General features: G+C 46.1%; 1 protein-coding gene across 1 annotated transcript in view; it reads left to right on the top strand.

The window, feature by feature from the left end:
* Positions 1-783: 783 nt before the first annotated feature.
* Positions 784-13,953, top strand: part of LOC121465050 (caspase recruitment domain-containing protein 11-like) — a 52,304-nt gene continuing 39,134 nt past the window's right edge. Inside the window, exons 1-2 of the mRNA XM_041678220.1 lie at positions 784-915; positions 12,358-12,570. Coding sequence (XP_041534154.1) covers positions 909-915; positions 12,358-12,570 — 220 coding nt within the window. The 5' untranslated portion in view covers positions 784-908. The remainder of the gene's footprint in view (positions 916-12,357; positions 12,571-13,953) is intronic.

Here is a 13,953-nt window from a genome sequence, read left to right as displayed (position 1 = left end):
GAACCAATGTCACCTGTGATTAATGTTCAAGGCTCCAACCAAGCAAGCTCCTGATTATATCACAATGTCCCATGGTCCTTTGTCACTTGAAAGAAGAAAGAACATAGGGTAGTAGCCCGAGGCCCCCTGGGATTCTAGGACCCTATCAGAACAGGCATTCATCCTCTCTTTGCCTTCACTGACTTTGAACCCCACCTTTCCTTCCCTTTTCTGGACCTGTTTTCCCAGAAGAAAAGCTGAGTTTGCCCTCCCCCCCAAAAAACCCTACAGCCCCTGCTGGGCTCCCAGCATAACTGAGCCCAATGTCAGCAATGCCCATGCCAGTCACCATGAGAAACACCTCCTTTGGGAAATTACAGAACGTGTGCACCGTGGCAGGTTCCTGACCACGTCCATGGAAGGCTGGAGGCCAAAGACGTAATTCATAGTGAAAGGAAGCCTTTTGGGTCATAGGAGGCTCACTTCCCAGGACCTAATGAATCTGTAGCTGAGTAGAACATCTCCATTCTGCAGGATGCTTGAATATCTTCCACACATATCACAAGAGACGCCAGGGCCACCACCTACCCATCTCTCCATCCCCTCAGGCCTCAGTATGTGTGGCCAATGGATCTCTAGATCTAACCTCCTACAACGAGTGCTGTGCTGACCTGACACCATCCCCCAGAGAGATGGCACCGGGGGTTCCATTTCCCAGCAGAGATCCTTTTAGATTCTGGAATGCTTTCCTTCCTCTCTTGCCTCCACCCTCGCTCCAGTTTGACAACATTTCTCTTTTCAGATTCTGGTCATATCCGCTCCAGTTCCGGCGACAGACTGGCCCAAAGGAGGACACCACACAGCCAGGAAGTGTGACTATCAGATCTGGGTAACAGTTCCACGGCTCTTGTTCACAGAGCACCGACCATATGCCAGGTACCAGTCTCTCTCTTCTATATCAAAAAGCTAAGACGCGGAGTGATTAGTTGCTTTCCTGTTGCTTAGCAAAATGCCCGACAAAGTCAGCTTAAGGAATAAAGGGTTTATAGTGGCTATGGTTGGAGGACACAGTCCATCCCGGCGGCTGCAGTCAGGAAGCAGAGAGAGGCGAACGCTGGTCCTCAGCTCGATTTCCCCTCCTTTCTATTCAGTTAAGAATCCCAGCCCCAGGGATGCGGATGCCCACACTTAGGGTGTCCTCCCCTCCTTAGTTAGCCTCTAGATAACCTCTCACAGGTGTTCCCAGGGGCTTGTCTCCTAGGTGATTCTAGATCCTGTCTGGTTGACGGTTAATATCAGCCATCAGACAGGTGATCTAAGACTTCAATAGAGGAGAACGAAAAGCCTAAGTCTGGGGACAAGTAAAGGAAGTCCAGCTTGCCCTGCATGTGGTTTGTGAGGAGGCTGATGGGGAGCAACCTACAGAAGTCTTGACAGGTCCAAATCAAAGATCTTCTTTTAATTTTTATTGGTATGTGTGCCCATATGTGTGTTTTGATGTGGGGTGTGTGTGTGTGTGTGTGTGTGTGTGTGTGTATCGCTGCACATGTGTACGGATGCTTGTGGAGGTCAGAGGACAACTTCGGTGTTGTTCCTCAGTCACCTTCCACTCTTCTTTGAGACACCATTCTCACTGGCCTTTGACTTCACCCCTTAGTCTAGGCTGGCTAGCCTCGGGCTTCCAAAAACCCTCCTGTTTCTGCCTCCACCTCAAGGATTACATATCTGTGCTGCCACACCCAGATTTTTCTAGAGATTCTGGGCAGCTCAGCTCAGGTCCTCATGCTTGCAAGACAAGCCCTTTACTGACTGAGCCATCTCCCCAGTTCCCACGGCATTTTTTTAAAAGCAGATCACTGTGTAGCCCAGGCTAGCCTCAGACTTGTGATTCTCTGATCTCAGCTTCCCTAGTGCTAAGATCACAAGTCTGACGCTATGCCTGGTTAAGATCAGTATTGCAATGTTTATTATAACAACGAGAGGAAGCCACATGGCTTACACATGCACATATGCATGCAAATATATGCAAACACACATATACTCACACCACAGACATGAAAGAGCCTAGCAGCAGGCAGTGGTGGCACACGCTTTTAATCCCAGCATTTAGAAGGCAGAGATAGGCGGATCTCTGAGTTCGAGGCTAGCCTAGTCTAAAGAGGGAGTTCCAGAACAGCCAAAGCTACAAAGAGAGATCTTCACAAAAGAAAGATAGATAGAAAGAAAGAAAGAAAGAAAGAAAGAAAGAAAGAAAGAGGCAGTCGGAAGCCAGGCAGCTGCTATGATTCATCCCCATAGGCTGTGAAAATCCAATCTCTGTATATCATAGGGAACAAGTGGAGGTAGGATTCTTTCAAAGAAATTTAACACACAAACTTAACAAACCTCACTGGGGTGGTCCCAAGAGGATGATGGGTCAGACTCAGAAACAGCATTTACAAGGGAAAATAAACTCGAAATTGAGCCTGTGATGTCTGATTCTTTTGAGACTGATCCGTACTCGTCTGTGAACTATTTTTTACATACTAAAAATGCATATATAATATGCATACATGACAACAACAAAAAAAAACACACTTGCTGTGTCACCAGCTGTGATCTGGACTGCATCCATGATGGCCGCTGGACCACATCGGCCTGGCTCTTCCTCCCAGGAGGAGCCACCATTCTGATTCTTTCCTATTTGGGAGAACAGAGTATTGAGGATGGAACACAGGATCTCATGCATGTTACAATAGATGATCCACCACTGAGCCACACCCCAGCCCCTCACTGGGGGATTCTAGGCAGGTGCTCTACCACTGAGCCACACCCCAGCCCCTCACTGGGGGATTCTAGGCAGGGGCTCTACCACTGAGCCACACCCCAGCCCCTCACTGGGGGATTCTAGGCAGGTGCTCTACCACTGAGCCACACCCCAGCCCCTCACTGGGGCATTCTAGGCAGGTGCTCTACCACTGAGCCACACCCCAGCCCCTCACTGGGGCATTCTAGGCAGGTGCTCTACCACTAATCCATACCCACAATCCCTTTTTATATTTTTATTTTGAGGCATGGACTCTCTAAGTTGCCCAGGCTCACCTTGAACTAATTGTGAGGTCTAGGCAGGCTTTTCACTTGTGATTTTCCTGCCTCAGACTCCGGACTAGCTAGGATCTTAGACATGAAACACCAGGCCTGGCTTACACGGAACAATTTCGGTGTAGGTTCAAACACGATACCAGGAACACTGTGCCACTTCCGTAGGTTTTGTGATTTCTCTTCTGCGGGCCTCAGTATGCTACTAGGGCACGGTCTTGTGGCTTTGTGTGTCAGTGACTGACTCTCACTGTGGGGCTCTGAGCCCCTGCAGAGGAGGAACCATGACACTCACTGGATCTTACGAGCTATTTGTCTTTTCTGAGCATCTCTTGATCTGTGGTGGCTGGGCAACATGTGACACAGGATGTTCATGGTGTGTCAGTTCCTGTGGCACCACATATCTGCTTGAGGTGGAAGGTTTCACCCTAGTCAGTTCCTACATTGCTGACTGCCCCACCATGCACAGGGCACCCCAGGAAGTGTCTCTGCATTGCTGACTACCCTGCTGTGCACAGGGCACCTCAGGAAGCGTCGCTATGGCACTAAGCGCCCCATGAATGGTTTCACACACGCCGTGTCTCTGAGGGGCAGGAAGTTATGTTTCCTAGACTCCATGCTACTCAGCCCCCGAGGTGTAAGATCTCAGCCCTTGGCTTGCAGCTCTCTCCTGAGCAGGTCTTTGCAGTCCCACATCTGTAGTTCATGGGTTTGGGCTGTGCATCACAGAGGGCCGGCTTTGCGTGCCTCGGGGCAACAAGGCACCCACTTACAGATGAAGGGGCCCGGGGGAAAGGAAGAGAAAATGACAGAGACACGGCTTCCGGTTGATTAAGTCAGTGTCCTGATTTCTCTTTTGTTGTGCTGGATCCCTAGCACCCATGTCAGTGGTAGATGGGTGTGGTGGCCCATTTGCAATCCCAGAACTCGGGAAGCAGAGACAAGGGATCCCAGGCCAAGCAGGGCAGGCCCTGGATTCAGAAATTATATATGGTGGAGAACAATCGAGAAAGACACCCGACATCGACTGGCTTACACATGCACATATGTGTGCAAATATGTGCACACACACATATACTCACACCACAGACATGCACACACACACACAAAATACTACTTGTAAGTCTGTGATGTGATGTTGCTGTCTATGCAACAACAATGTATCCCATGGGAGCTGAAACCTTAATCTTTGTCCACTTCAATCCAGTTTTGGCTCATCTCGGAAAACGGATATTTTTACTCAAAACGGTTTTTATTTTACTCATTGTCCAGAACAAACTCCCATAAAGTCAGCAAACCAGTTTAATAGGGAGGCCAGGACCAGACACCGTGCACAATGACCAGAAACAATGGGTGTCCGAGGCTCGAAGCGAAAGGACCTAAGTCATACATACATCAGGAGAGGAGACCTCAGGCTCCTCCCCCATCTCATGGGACCTGGGGTCTCTCTGAGGTCTCATTACACTGACCCTTCCTCTGCTCACTCGCCCCTTCTCTACCACCAGGGCTGCAATATCCCTGGGCTTCTACTTTCCCATGGTCCAGCTGGAGGTTGCAAGATTACCATTACGTGTGTTTGTTTGCATGCACAAATGTTTTCCGGTGTATGAATAGGACAACTTTAGTTACCATCCTCAGGGATGTTATCGTCCTTTGAGACAAGGGCTCTCATTGAACCTGGAGCTCACCACTTCAGCCCTAGGGATCTCTCTGGCTCCACCTCCCCAGCACTGGGATTACAGCCCACACCTCTGATTTTTAGTGGGTTCTGGGGATCGAACTCAGGTCCTTATGCTCGTACAACAAGCCCTGTACCAACACTGAGCCATCCCACCAGGACTTTGAATGGCTCTCTCAACAAACTTTCAGCTACACTGAGAAAAAAAAAAAAAAGAAGAAAAAAAGATGATTCCGATTACTAGAATCAGAACTAGAAGGGGTGTTATAGCTGACTTTACAGAGATAAGAACAATTGGGAAAGAAGCCATAAGTAACTGTCACCAATAAGCAGGACAACTTGAGGGAAACAAATTCCTAGAATGACACAGATGAGCAAAACTAGCTCAAGAAAGACAGAGCATATGAACTGACCCATGGAAAATGAAAGGAGAGATCCCATTAAAATATCGACGGGTCAGGGGATATGACTCCATCAAGAAAATGCTTGGCACGCTCATTTGAGGACCTGAGTTTGATGCCCAGAAGCCATGTTAGAAAAAATAAAATAAAATAAAAAGCTGTTGCAGTGACACACACCTGTAATCTCAGAGCTGGGAGACAGGCATGGGGACCTCTGGTGCTCGCTGGCTAACCATCCTAGCTCACTTGGAAGGTTCCCAGCCAGAGAGAGATCCTGTCTCAAAATAAGGTGGATGGTACCTGAGGGGCAACACCTAAGGCTGGCCTCTGGCTTCCACTCATGCACACACACACACACACACACACACATGCACAAACACACACACATGCACACACACACACAGAGAGAGGCCTATGCTCTCATGTCTTTAGTTGTAAGTTTGATTGAGCAAGTGTAATTTTAATACTTATTCTCCAAAATTCTTTCAAACAGTTGAATGAGAAATAATACTTCCCAAGACATTCCCATCAATCTAGAATGACCCTTCCTGCATTATGGGGAAAGAAAACCACAGAAGAATAACTCTTATGAGTACAGATGCAGAAATCCTTTTTATTTTAAACCTAGAAAATTGAATCAAATAGTGTGTGTGTATGTGTGTGTGTGTGTGTGTGTGTGTGTGAGAGAGAGAGAGAGAGAGAGAGAGAGAGAGAGAGAGAGACTAAATGGGATTCATCCTTGGGGTACAAGGTTTAATTAACAGCTGGAAATCAGTTCATGGAATACACCACGTTGACAGAATCTTAAAAGCCACACGATCATCTCAATAGATACAGGAAAGTCTGATTTAACAAAATCAGAATAGATGAGCCATTAATGACAACGATAGTCAACAAGCCAGGAATGTGAGGTAAATTCCTGAGTCTAATAAATGACATCTATTAGAGAGTGGAGAGGGAAGGAGGAAAAGAGAGACAGACAGACAGACAGACAGACAGACAGACAGACAGACAGAATCATGTTCAATGGTAAAGACGGAATGCTTTGCCCCTAAGATCAGGACCAAGACAAGAGTGTCCATTCTTCTACTTCTGTGTGCTTAGATGCTAAGCAGAGCAATTGGGTATCAAAGAGAAATAAAAGACAAAAAAGAGCAGAGGCAGGATGCTTGTCTAGAACCTCCTAGTAAAGACTGGAGACATGAATCAGCAGTTAAGTACCTGACCAAAATCCTCCAGTGAGGAGCTGGGGGCGTGACTCTGTAGTAGAGTTCTTACCTAGAAAACTCAAGGCCCTGGGTTCAATCCTCAGCACCACAAAACCATATTCATTAGCACATACGCTCACACACACACACACACACACACACACACACACACACACAAATTATCCAGACTGGAAAGTATCTGATCTTACATAATTTTACACACAGATAAAGCCCCTACTAAGGAACTACTCAAATTAATAAATGATTTCAAATGGCATGACCTCTCTGAAGATCAGAGCCCCCTACCCCCAGTTGTGCCACCCTGAGGACCGTGTCTTTGCATACAGACTTTTGAGGTTATTCCACACCCACACTGTAACATTCCCTGGAAACTATAAAGCATTGCTGGATAAAATTAAAGATTTCAAGTCAACACGTGAAAATCAATTGTGTATTTGTACACCACCAATGAACATTCCTCAAGTGAAGTTAAGAAAGTAAAACCCATTTGTAATCATTGAAAGAATAAAAGCATGTAGGAGTGAATTTAACAAAAGAAATGCAAGATTTACTTGCTGTATTAGTGAGGTTTCTGACATTGTAATGAAATTCCCTGATACATGATACTTCGGAGGTAAAAGCGAGTCACACTCCTGAAGAGCCAAGTCCAAGATTAGGAGGCACACTGGTTTTAGTCTCTGGTGAGGACAACACATTATGATGAAGGAGAATGTCAAGTCAAAAAGAACACAGAGAGAAAGACAGAGGGAGGGAGGAAGGGAGGGAGGGAGGGAGGGAGGGAGGGAGGGAGGGGGGGAGGAAGGGAGGGGGAGATAGATGGTTTTCCTATGTCCCTAGTGACAGACCTTTGGGTGATATTTGACACCCAAAATGTATCGTACACTACCAATTATGAACCATTGCTGAAAAAAAACCTAAAGAAGCTATAGATACAGGGAAAACCATCCATGTTCATGGGTCAGGAGACTCAGGCTTGTTGGGCAACAATAGTCCCCAAGGTGCTCTTCATATTCAGGGGGTGCATTATCAGAATACCAGCTAGCTTTTTGCAGAACTTAACAGGTAAGGGCCTGGGGATATGGCTTTGTTCCACAAAAGTCAATTCCCATCAGGCCCAGCAGTGCACATCTTTCATACCAGCACTAGGGAGGCAGAGATAGGAGAATTCCTGGAGATCACTGGCCAAACAACCTACCAAACTGATGAGCTCTGGGTTCACTGAGAGACTTCCAAAAATCTAAGTGGAGAGTGATTGAGAAAGACACCAGACATCAACTTCAGGCTCCACATACACACACACACACACACACACACACACACACACACACGAACATACACATTCATACACACAGCACACACATCCAAAGAAACTAATGGATCTTAAAACTGTAAGGGCACCTAATAGCCAAACCTATGTTTAAAAAAAAGAAAGGATTGAAATACTCCTATTTCCCAAAGTCAGTGCCTACTCCAAATCTACATGAATCAAATGGTATAGTGCTGGCATGAAAATATAGATCAGTGCAAGGGTATTAGGAGCCCAGGAACAAACACTGGCATTAACCAGCTTATTGTCAGAGTATCAAGGTCATTCAGTGGGGGAAGCGTAGATTTTTCACCAGATCATTCTTGGACAACTAGATATCTACACATGCAGTCATACAGACATACTCAAAATTAGAGCTTTCATCTAGGAGGAGGAGGAGGAGAAAGGAAGGAAGGAAGAAAGGAAGGGAGGGAGGGAGGGAGAGAGGGAGGGAGGAAGGAAGGAAGGAAGGAAGGAAGGGAGGGAAAAAAGAGGGAAAGATAGAAAGACATGGAGAGAGATAGAGATAGAGATAGAGAGAGAGAGAGAGAGAGAGAGAGAGAGAGAGAGATGCAATGGGTCTTTTGTGGCTTGAATATGAAATGTCCCCATAGGGCTCATGGGTTTAGACACATGGCCCCAGCTGGTGGCGCTGTCTGGAAGGCTGTACATTTAGGAAGTGCAGCCCTGATAGAGAAAGTGGTATCTGGAGATGAGTCTTGAGACTTTATAGTCTGGCCTCACTTCCTGTTCATTCTTTCCCTCCTGACTGTGGATGTCACGTGACCAGCTCGCCTCTGCTCCTTCAGCCATGCCTCCCTACCATGATGGAATGATCCCCGCCGAGTGTGAGCCAGAACAAATCCTTTCCCTCTCAAGTTGTTGATTTGTCAGAGTATTTATCACAAGAGCAGGACCAGGTCCTTACCTCACACTGCAAACAAAACTTCATGAGATGGATCACAAGCCTTGATATAAAAGTTAAAATTGTAAAACTGCAACAAAAATTAGTCTTCATTGATTTGCTGTTAGACAAAGGCTGTTTTGTACATGCTGAAGTACAAATGAAAATGTTCAACAAGTCGGACTACATCTGAGTGTAAAAGTTATGGGCCAGAGACGTGGCTCAGCAGGTGAAGGCGTCGCCACCATGCCTGCCGACCTGAGTTCAATCTCAGGGACCACATGGTGGAAATCGAACCAGCTCGCCCATGTAGTCCTCTGATCTCCCTGTGCATGCCCTGGTACACACTCACCCACCATACACACACACACACACACACACACACACACACACACACACACCTGTAATTTTACAAAAGAATTGAAAGCATGTCCACCAGTAAGTCTTATAGACAGTAAGAAGATAATTGACAGATCAGGAGAAATACAGTCTTGTACACAGGGTTCTTGAGGGACCCCTGCAAGTCAGTGGTAAACAGAAAGAGACCCAATCTTAGAGTGGATTGAGGGTCTGAATAGATATTTCTCTACACAAATGGCCAACACGTGTGTGGAAAGGCATTCCACACCATTAGTCATTAGAAAATGCAAATCAAAACCACAATGAGATGCCGTTTCCCAACCCTGAGAGATCAGCTATCACAGAGAAAAAAGAGAGAGAGGGAGATGGTGTTATAGAGAATGCGGAGAGGTCAGAATCCTCAGGGGTCACTAGCACCAATGAGAAATGGCACCCTTTGGCAATACACTGTGGCAGTCCCTCAAAATGAAACACATTCCTTCCTCAGTGGAGAAGCGTGCTTGCTGTGAAAACATGGGAACCTGAGTTCAGATTCCCAGCATGAGTATCGGAAACCAGGTGTGAGACAGCAAGGTCACTTGGGCCTTGCTTACCACCAGTCTACCTCCGGGGTCAGTAAGAGACCCTGTCTCAAAACAGTAGAGAACTAAGTGACAACGGGATACCTGACATCCTCCTCTGGCTGCCACAAAGTGTGTGTGTGTGTGTGTGTGTGTGTGTGTGTGTGTGTGTGTGTACACATGCATATGTCACACACACATTCACATACACCAAGTATTTTTAAAACATGGAATTTCCATACAGCTTAGAGTTTCCAGTTCTATGTATCCACTCAAATGAATAAAAAGCATATAACCAGACAAAATCCTGTCCATGCATGTCCCGAGCAGCGTTCTTCATCAGATTACTCAAGAAGGTAGAAAGAACTCAAACATCCATCAATACACAAAGAGCCAAACTGTCAACCCAACACCAAGAACAATCGTTTGACGGTGTGTGTGTTCACCTGTGTGGGGCGCACTTATGTGGATAGGATGACTCTAGTATCATCTTCAGATTCTGTCCACCTTGAATTTTTGTGAGGCAGGGTCTCTCACTGGTCTGGAACTCACTAAGTAGTCAAGATTGGCTGTCCAGTGAGCCCGAGGATTCATTGTCTTTGCCTCCTCAGAGCTGGGATCGCAAGCGTGCACCACTATGCCCAGTTTTTTATGCAGGTTCTGGAGATCAAAGTCAGAGCCTCCTTTGACTCCCCCAGGTTTGATTGACAGTTTTGGGAAGAAATGCCTATATGATAGCCGAAGCAAAAGAACTACATCACAGAAGGTTGGAAGTCCTATGATTCTGCTGCACAGAAAAGGCAAATTTGTACGTGTTGACGGCATTAATTACTGACCCAGTGTAGAATCACCTGACAATAGAGTCTCAGTGAGGGATTGTCTCGATCACCTTGACCTGTGGGCATGTCTAGAGGCAAGGTGTGTAGATCACGCTAACTTCTGTGGGAAGAGCCATTCCCCAGACATGGGTTTTGAGCTGCCTTAGAGGAGAGAAAGTGAGCTGAGCCCTCACGTGCATGCATTTATTTCTCTCCGCTCTCCACTATGGACGTGATATGACCAGCTGCTTCAACTCGCTGCTTTGTCTTCCCCGCAATGATCGACTGTGCGTTGGAACCCTGAGCTAACATAAACCCTTTCTCCCCTAAGTTGTGATCTCATCAGGGTATTTATCACAGCCAGAGAAACAAAACTGGGAAGCCATGGAAATAGAAAGTACATTAGTTGCTGCCTGGAGCTGGAGGTGTAGGTGTTGGAGGGAGATGAATGGCTGGGGTTTCTTTTTGAAATAATGAAAATGTTTTCAATGGATTGTGGTGACGGTCGCACAGTTTGTGAACCACTGAACTGTACACATTAAAAAGATGAATCACATGGCACATGAATTATAGCTCAATAAAGAAAGCTGTTTTGAAAGGGAGGGAGCCAGGGAGGAAGGAAGAGAGGGAGGGAGAGAGGGAGGGAGAGAGGGAGGGAGAGAGGGAGGGCAGATTGATACTTGCTTTTAAAAGATAGAACTTTGAAAATGGTATGAGAAAGAAACTCTGCACAAAAGATTGCAAAACCACAGACAGAAAGCAGGTTTGTGGTTGCAGATGGGGACAGTTTAGAAATCAGAAGTAGCTGCTAATTGGGGCTGGGGAGATAACTCAGTGGAGAGTGATTGTTACATAAACATAAGGACCTGAATTCAGAACCTGACACCCTGTGAAAAGCCAGTCCGGATGCTCACACCTGTCACTCCAGTGGATGGAGCAGAGACAAGAGGATCAATAGGGTTTGATGGATCCCAGCCAGCCCCGTTCCAGGCCCAGTGAGAGACCCTGCCCCAGACTCAGTGAGTGACTCCATCTCAAAGGAGTAAAGAAGAGATGATCAGGACACCTGATGTTCTGCAACTTTCGTTTGTGTACCCAAGTGCACATACCCACATACATGCATGTGCAATGCACCGTGTATACATGCATAAACCCACAGAACTGAGTAATCATCCAAAGAAATATTTTCTTCAAAAGAGTAACCACTAATAAGTATAAGGGTTCTTTTAGAAAAGACAAAAATACCCTAAAAACATTAGGCCGTTGTGATGAATGAACAGTGTGTTTAAAAAGCGTTTAGGCTGGAGACAGAGTGCAGTGACTAAAGGCACTTACTGCTCTTGCAGAGGACCCAGATTCAGTTCTGATACCAAAATCAGCAGCTCACAACCATCTGTAATTCCAGTTCCAGGGACTCAGACACCTTCTTCTGGCCTCCTTGAGCATCTACACATACAAAGTAAACATAAACTCTCATGGACGCATATAAATAAAAAATAAATATTTTAAGTCATTAAACTAAAATGAGCAATTTAACAGTGTTTGAGTTATATCTCAGAAGAGCTACATTTAAAAAAAAACTGAACTAATTAGATCTATATATACCCACCTAAAAAAGTCTGGGAAAAAAGTAATATCAAAAGAGATACAGACGGTGTAGTATTGTTTGGGTGGAATTTGAAAACAAGTGGTATTATATAAATATTGTTTGGAGAAAGATATATTCTTAGTAAGATAAAACCTGTATGGGAAGAGCACACCCCAACGGCAGGACCTTCCCTCTCTGCCTCTAAACCATCCTTTAAAAATGTTACAGCTCATCTTTCTATTGTTTTGTGTTTAGTGTGTAAGAAAATTTATACTTGTATTTATGTCCCCATCCCCTTCTCCCTCAGATAAAAGGCAATATGTCCTACTCACTTTTCTCTGCTATACTTTTTTTTTCCTAGTCTGGCGATATATTCTAGCCATCACTCCCGAGCGTTTTATAGCATTGTTCCATAGAGGCTTTTTTATTAACCTTGTTGGGGTTTCTTCCTCACAGGAGGAGGGCCAGCTATGGATGACTACATGGAGACATTGAAGGATGAAGAGGACGCCCTGTGGGAGAATGTGGAATGCAACCGGCACATGCTGAGCCGCTACATCAACCCTGCTAAGCTCACCCCCTACCTGCGCCAGTGCAAAGTCATCGATGAGCAAGATGAAGATGAGGTGCTCAACGCACCCATGCTCCCATCCAAGATCAACCGGGCAGGTAGGAAAATGAGTGTGCCACACGTGGCCAGTCAAGGGATTGCTTCCAGTTTAGCTGGATCAAGATGGGGCTCATCTAGTTGAGGGATTTCATTCCGGGGTCCAGAGACATTGTGTTACTTGATTTTTCCTAGTAAGGCTTGAATGTCTGCTCAAGCCAGCTAGACACCAATGACAGACCAAGAACACAACTTTACCCAAGTCTGTCTCAGGGAACCAAGGAGTTACTTGATCAAGGTTGCTTATAAGAACATGGGTAAGGAGTTATGTTGACTGAGTTTTCTGTCCTGCCCAGTTCCCGCAATCATTAAATCCCAAAGAAATCACACAGAGGTCTACATTAGTTATAAAACTGATTGGCCCATTAGCTCAGGCTTCTTATTAACTCTTCTAATTTATATTAGCCCATTATTCTTGTCTATGTTAGCCACATGACTCAGTACCTTTTTCAGAGGGGCAGTCACACCTTGCTTCTTCTGTGGCAGGGCAGGACTGTGAAATCTGCTTCCTTCTTCCCGGAATTCTCCTGTTCTCCTTGACCCACCTCTACTTCCTGTCTGGTTGTCCCGCCTATACTTCCTGCCTTGCTACTGGCCAATCAGCGCTTATTTAAAATATAATTGACAGAATATAGACAATTGTCCCACACCAGAGTTACATGAGCATGGATGGTGTTCTTTACAGGAATGTAGGTGAAGGATTCATTTGAGGAGCATGAAGGGAGGGTCGCTTGCAAGAGTATGGGTGAGAAAAGGGGTCCTGACAGTGTGAGGGTCTCCTCATAAGAAACTGATTGAGGGGCTCCCCACAGGAGCCTGGGTAGTGGGTCCCTCACAGGAGCATAGGTGACTTAGCAGCTTCAGAACAGACATTCCATCCCAGTGCAATGACAGACTTCCCAAAGCTGTGTCCCTGGAGCTTCCTGTGCAACTCACAGGCAGCTCTACTGAAGAGTCTCCTTTCCCCAGTATTGTCCCTGCCTAGGAAACCTCTGGGAGGGGCCTTGAAAATCACCCACGTTTCACGATGCACAAGCCTTGGCACTTCCTCACCAGAGTATGCCTGGTCCTCCCTGCAGGTTGGAGTGTACTACCTGGAGGAAACAACATGACTAGACCACTCCCTACCCTGTCTAAGCGTGATGGGTGCAGCACTCAGAATCAATAAACCTGCAGGGGAAGGTACATGGTCTGCTTTTACAAACCTACACTGACATTTAGCGTTGCCTTATGCATGTCAGCAGGCAACAGATCACACTACTGATTAGTCACACCTGGGACTCTGCCGACAGTAAAAACAACAGTGAAGTCTGTACCACATCACAGCTCCGCAGGTGCCCTCGTGTGCTGGTTTCACTCACCCCTGCCTAGACCTCACGACAGTT

Source organism: Microtus oregoni, unplaced genomic scaffold (assembly GCF_018167655.1).
Source record: "Microtus oregoni isolate MIOR12 unplaced genomic scaffold, Mior012 000029F_ref0000214, whole genome shotgun sequence".
Taxonomy (NCBI): domain Eukaryota; kingdom Metazoa; phylum Chordata; class Mammalia; order Rodentia; family Cricetidae; genus Microtus; species Microtus oregoni.
This window is presented reverse-complemented; position numbering and strand designations above follow the sequence as displayed.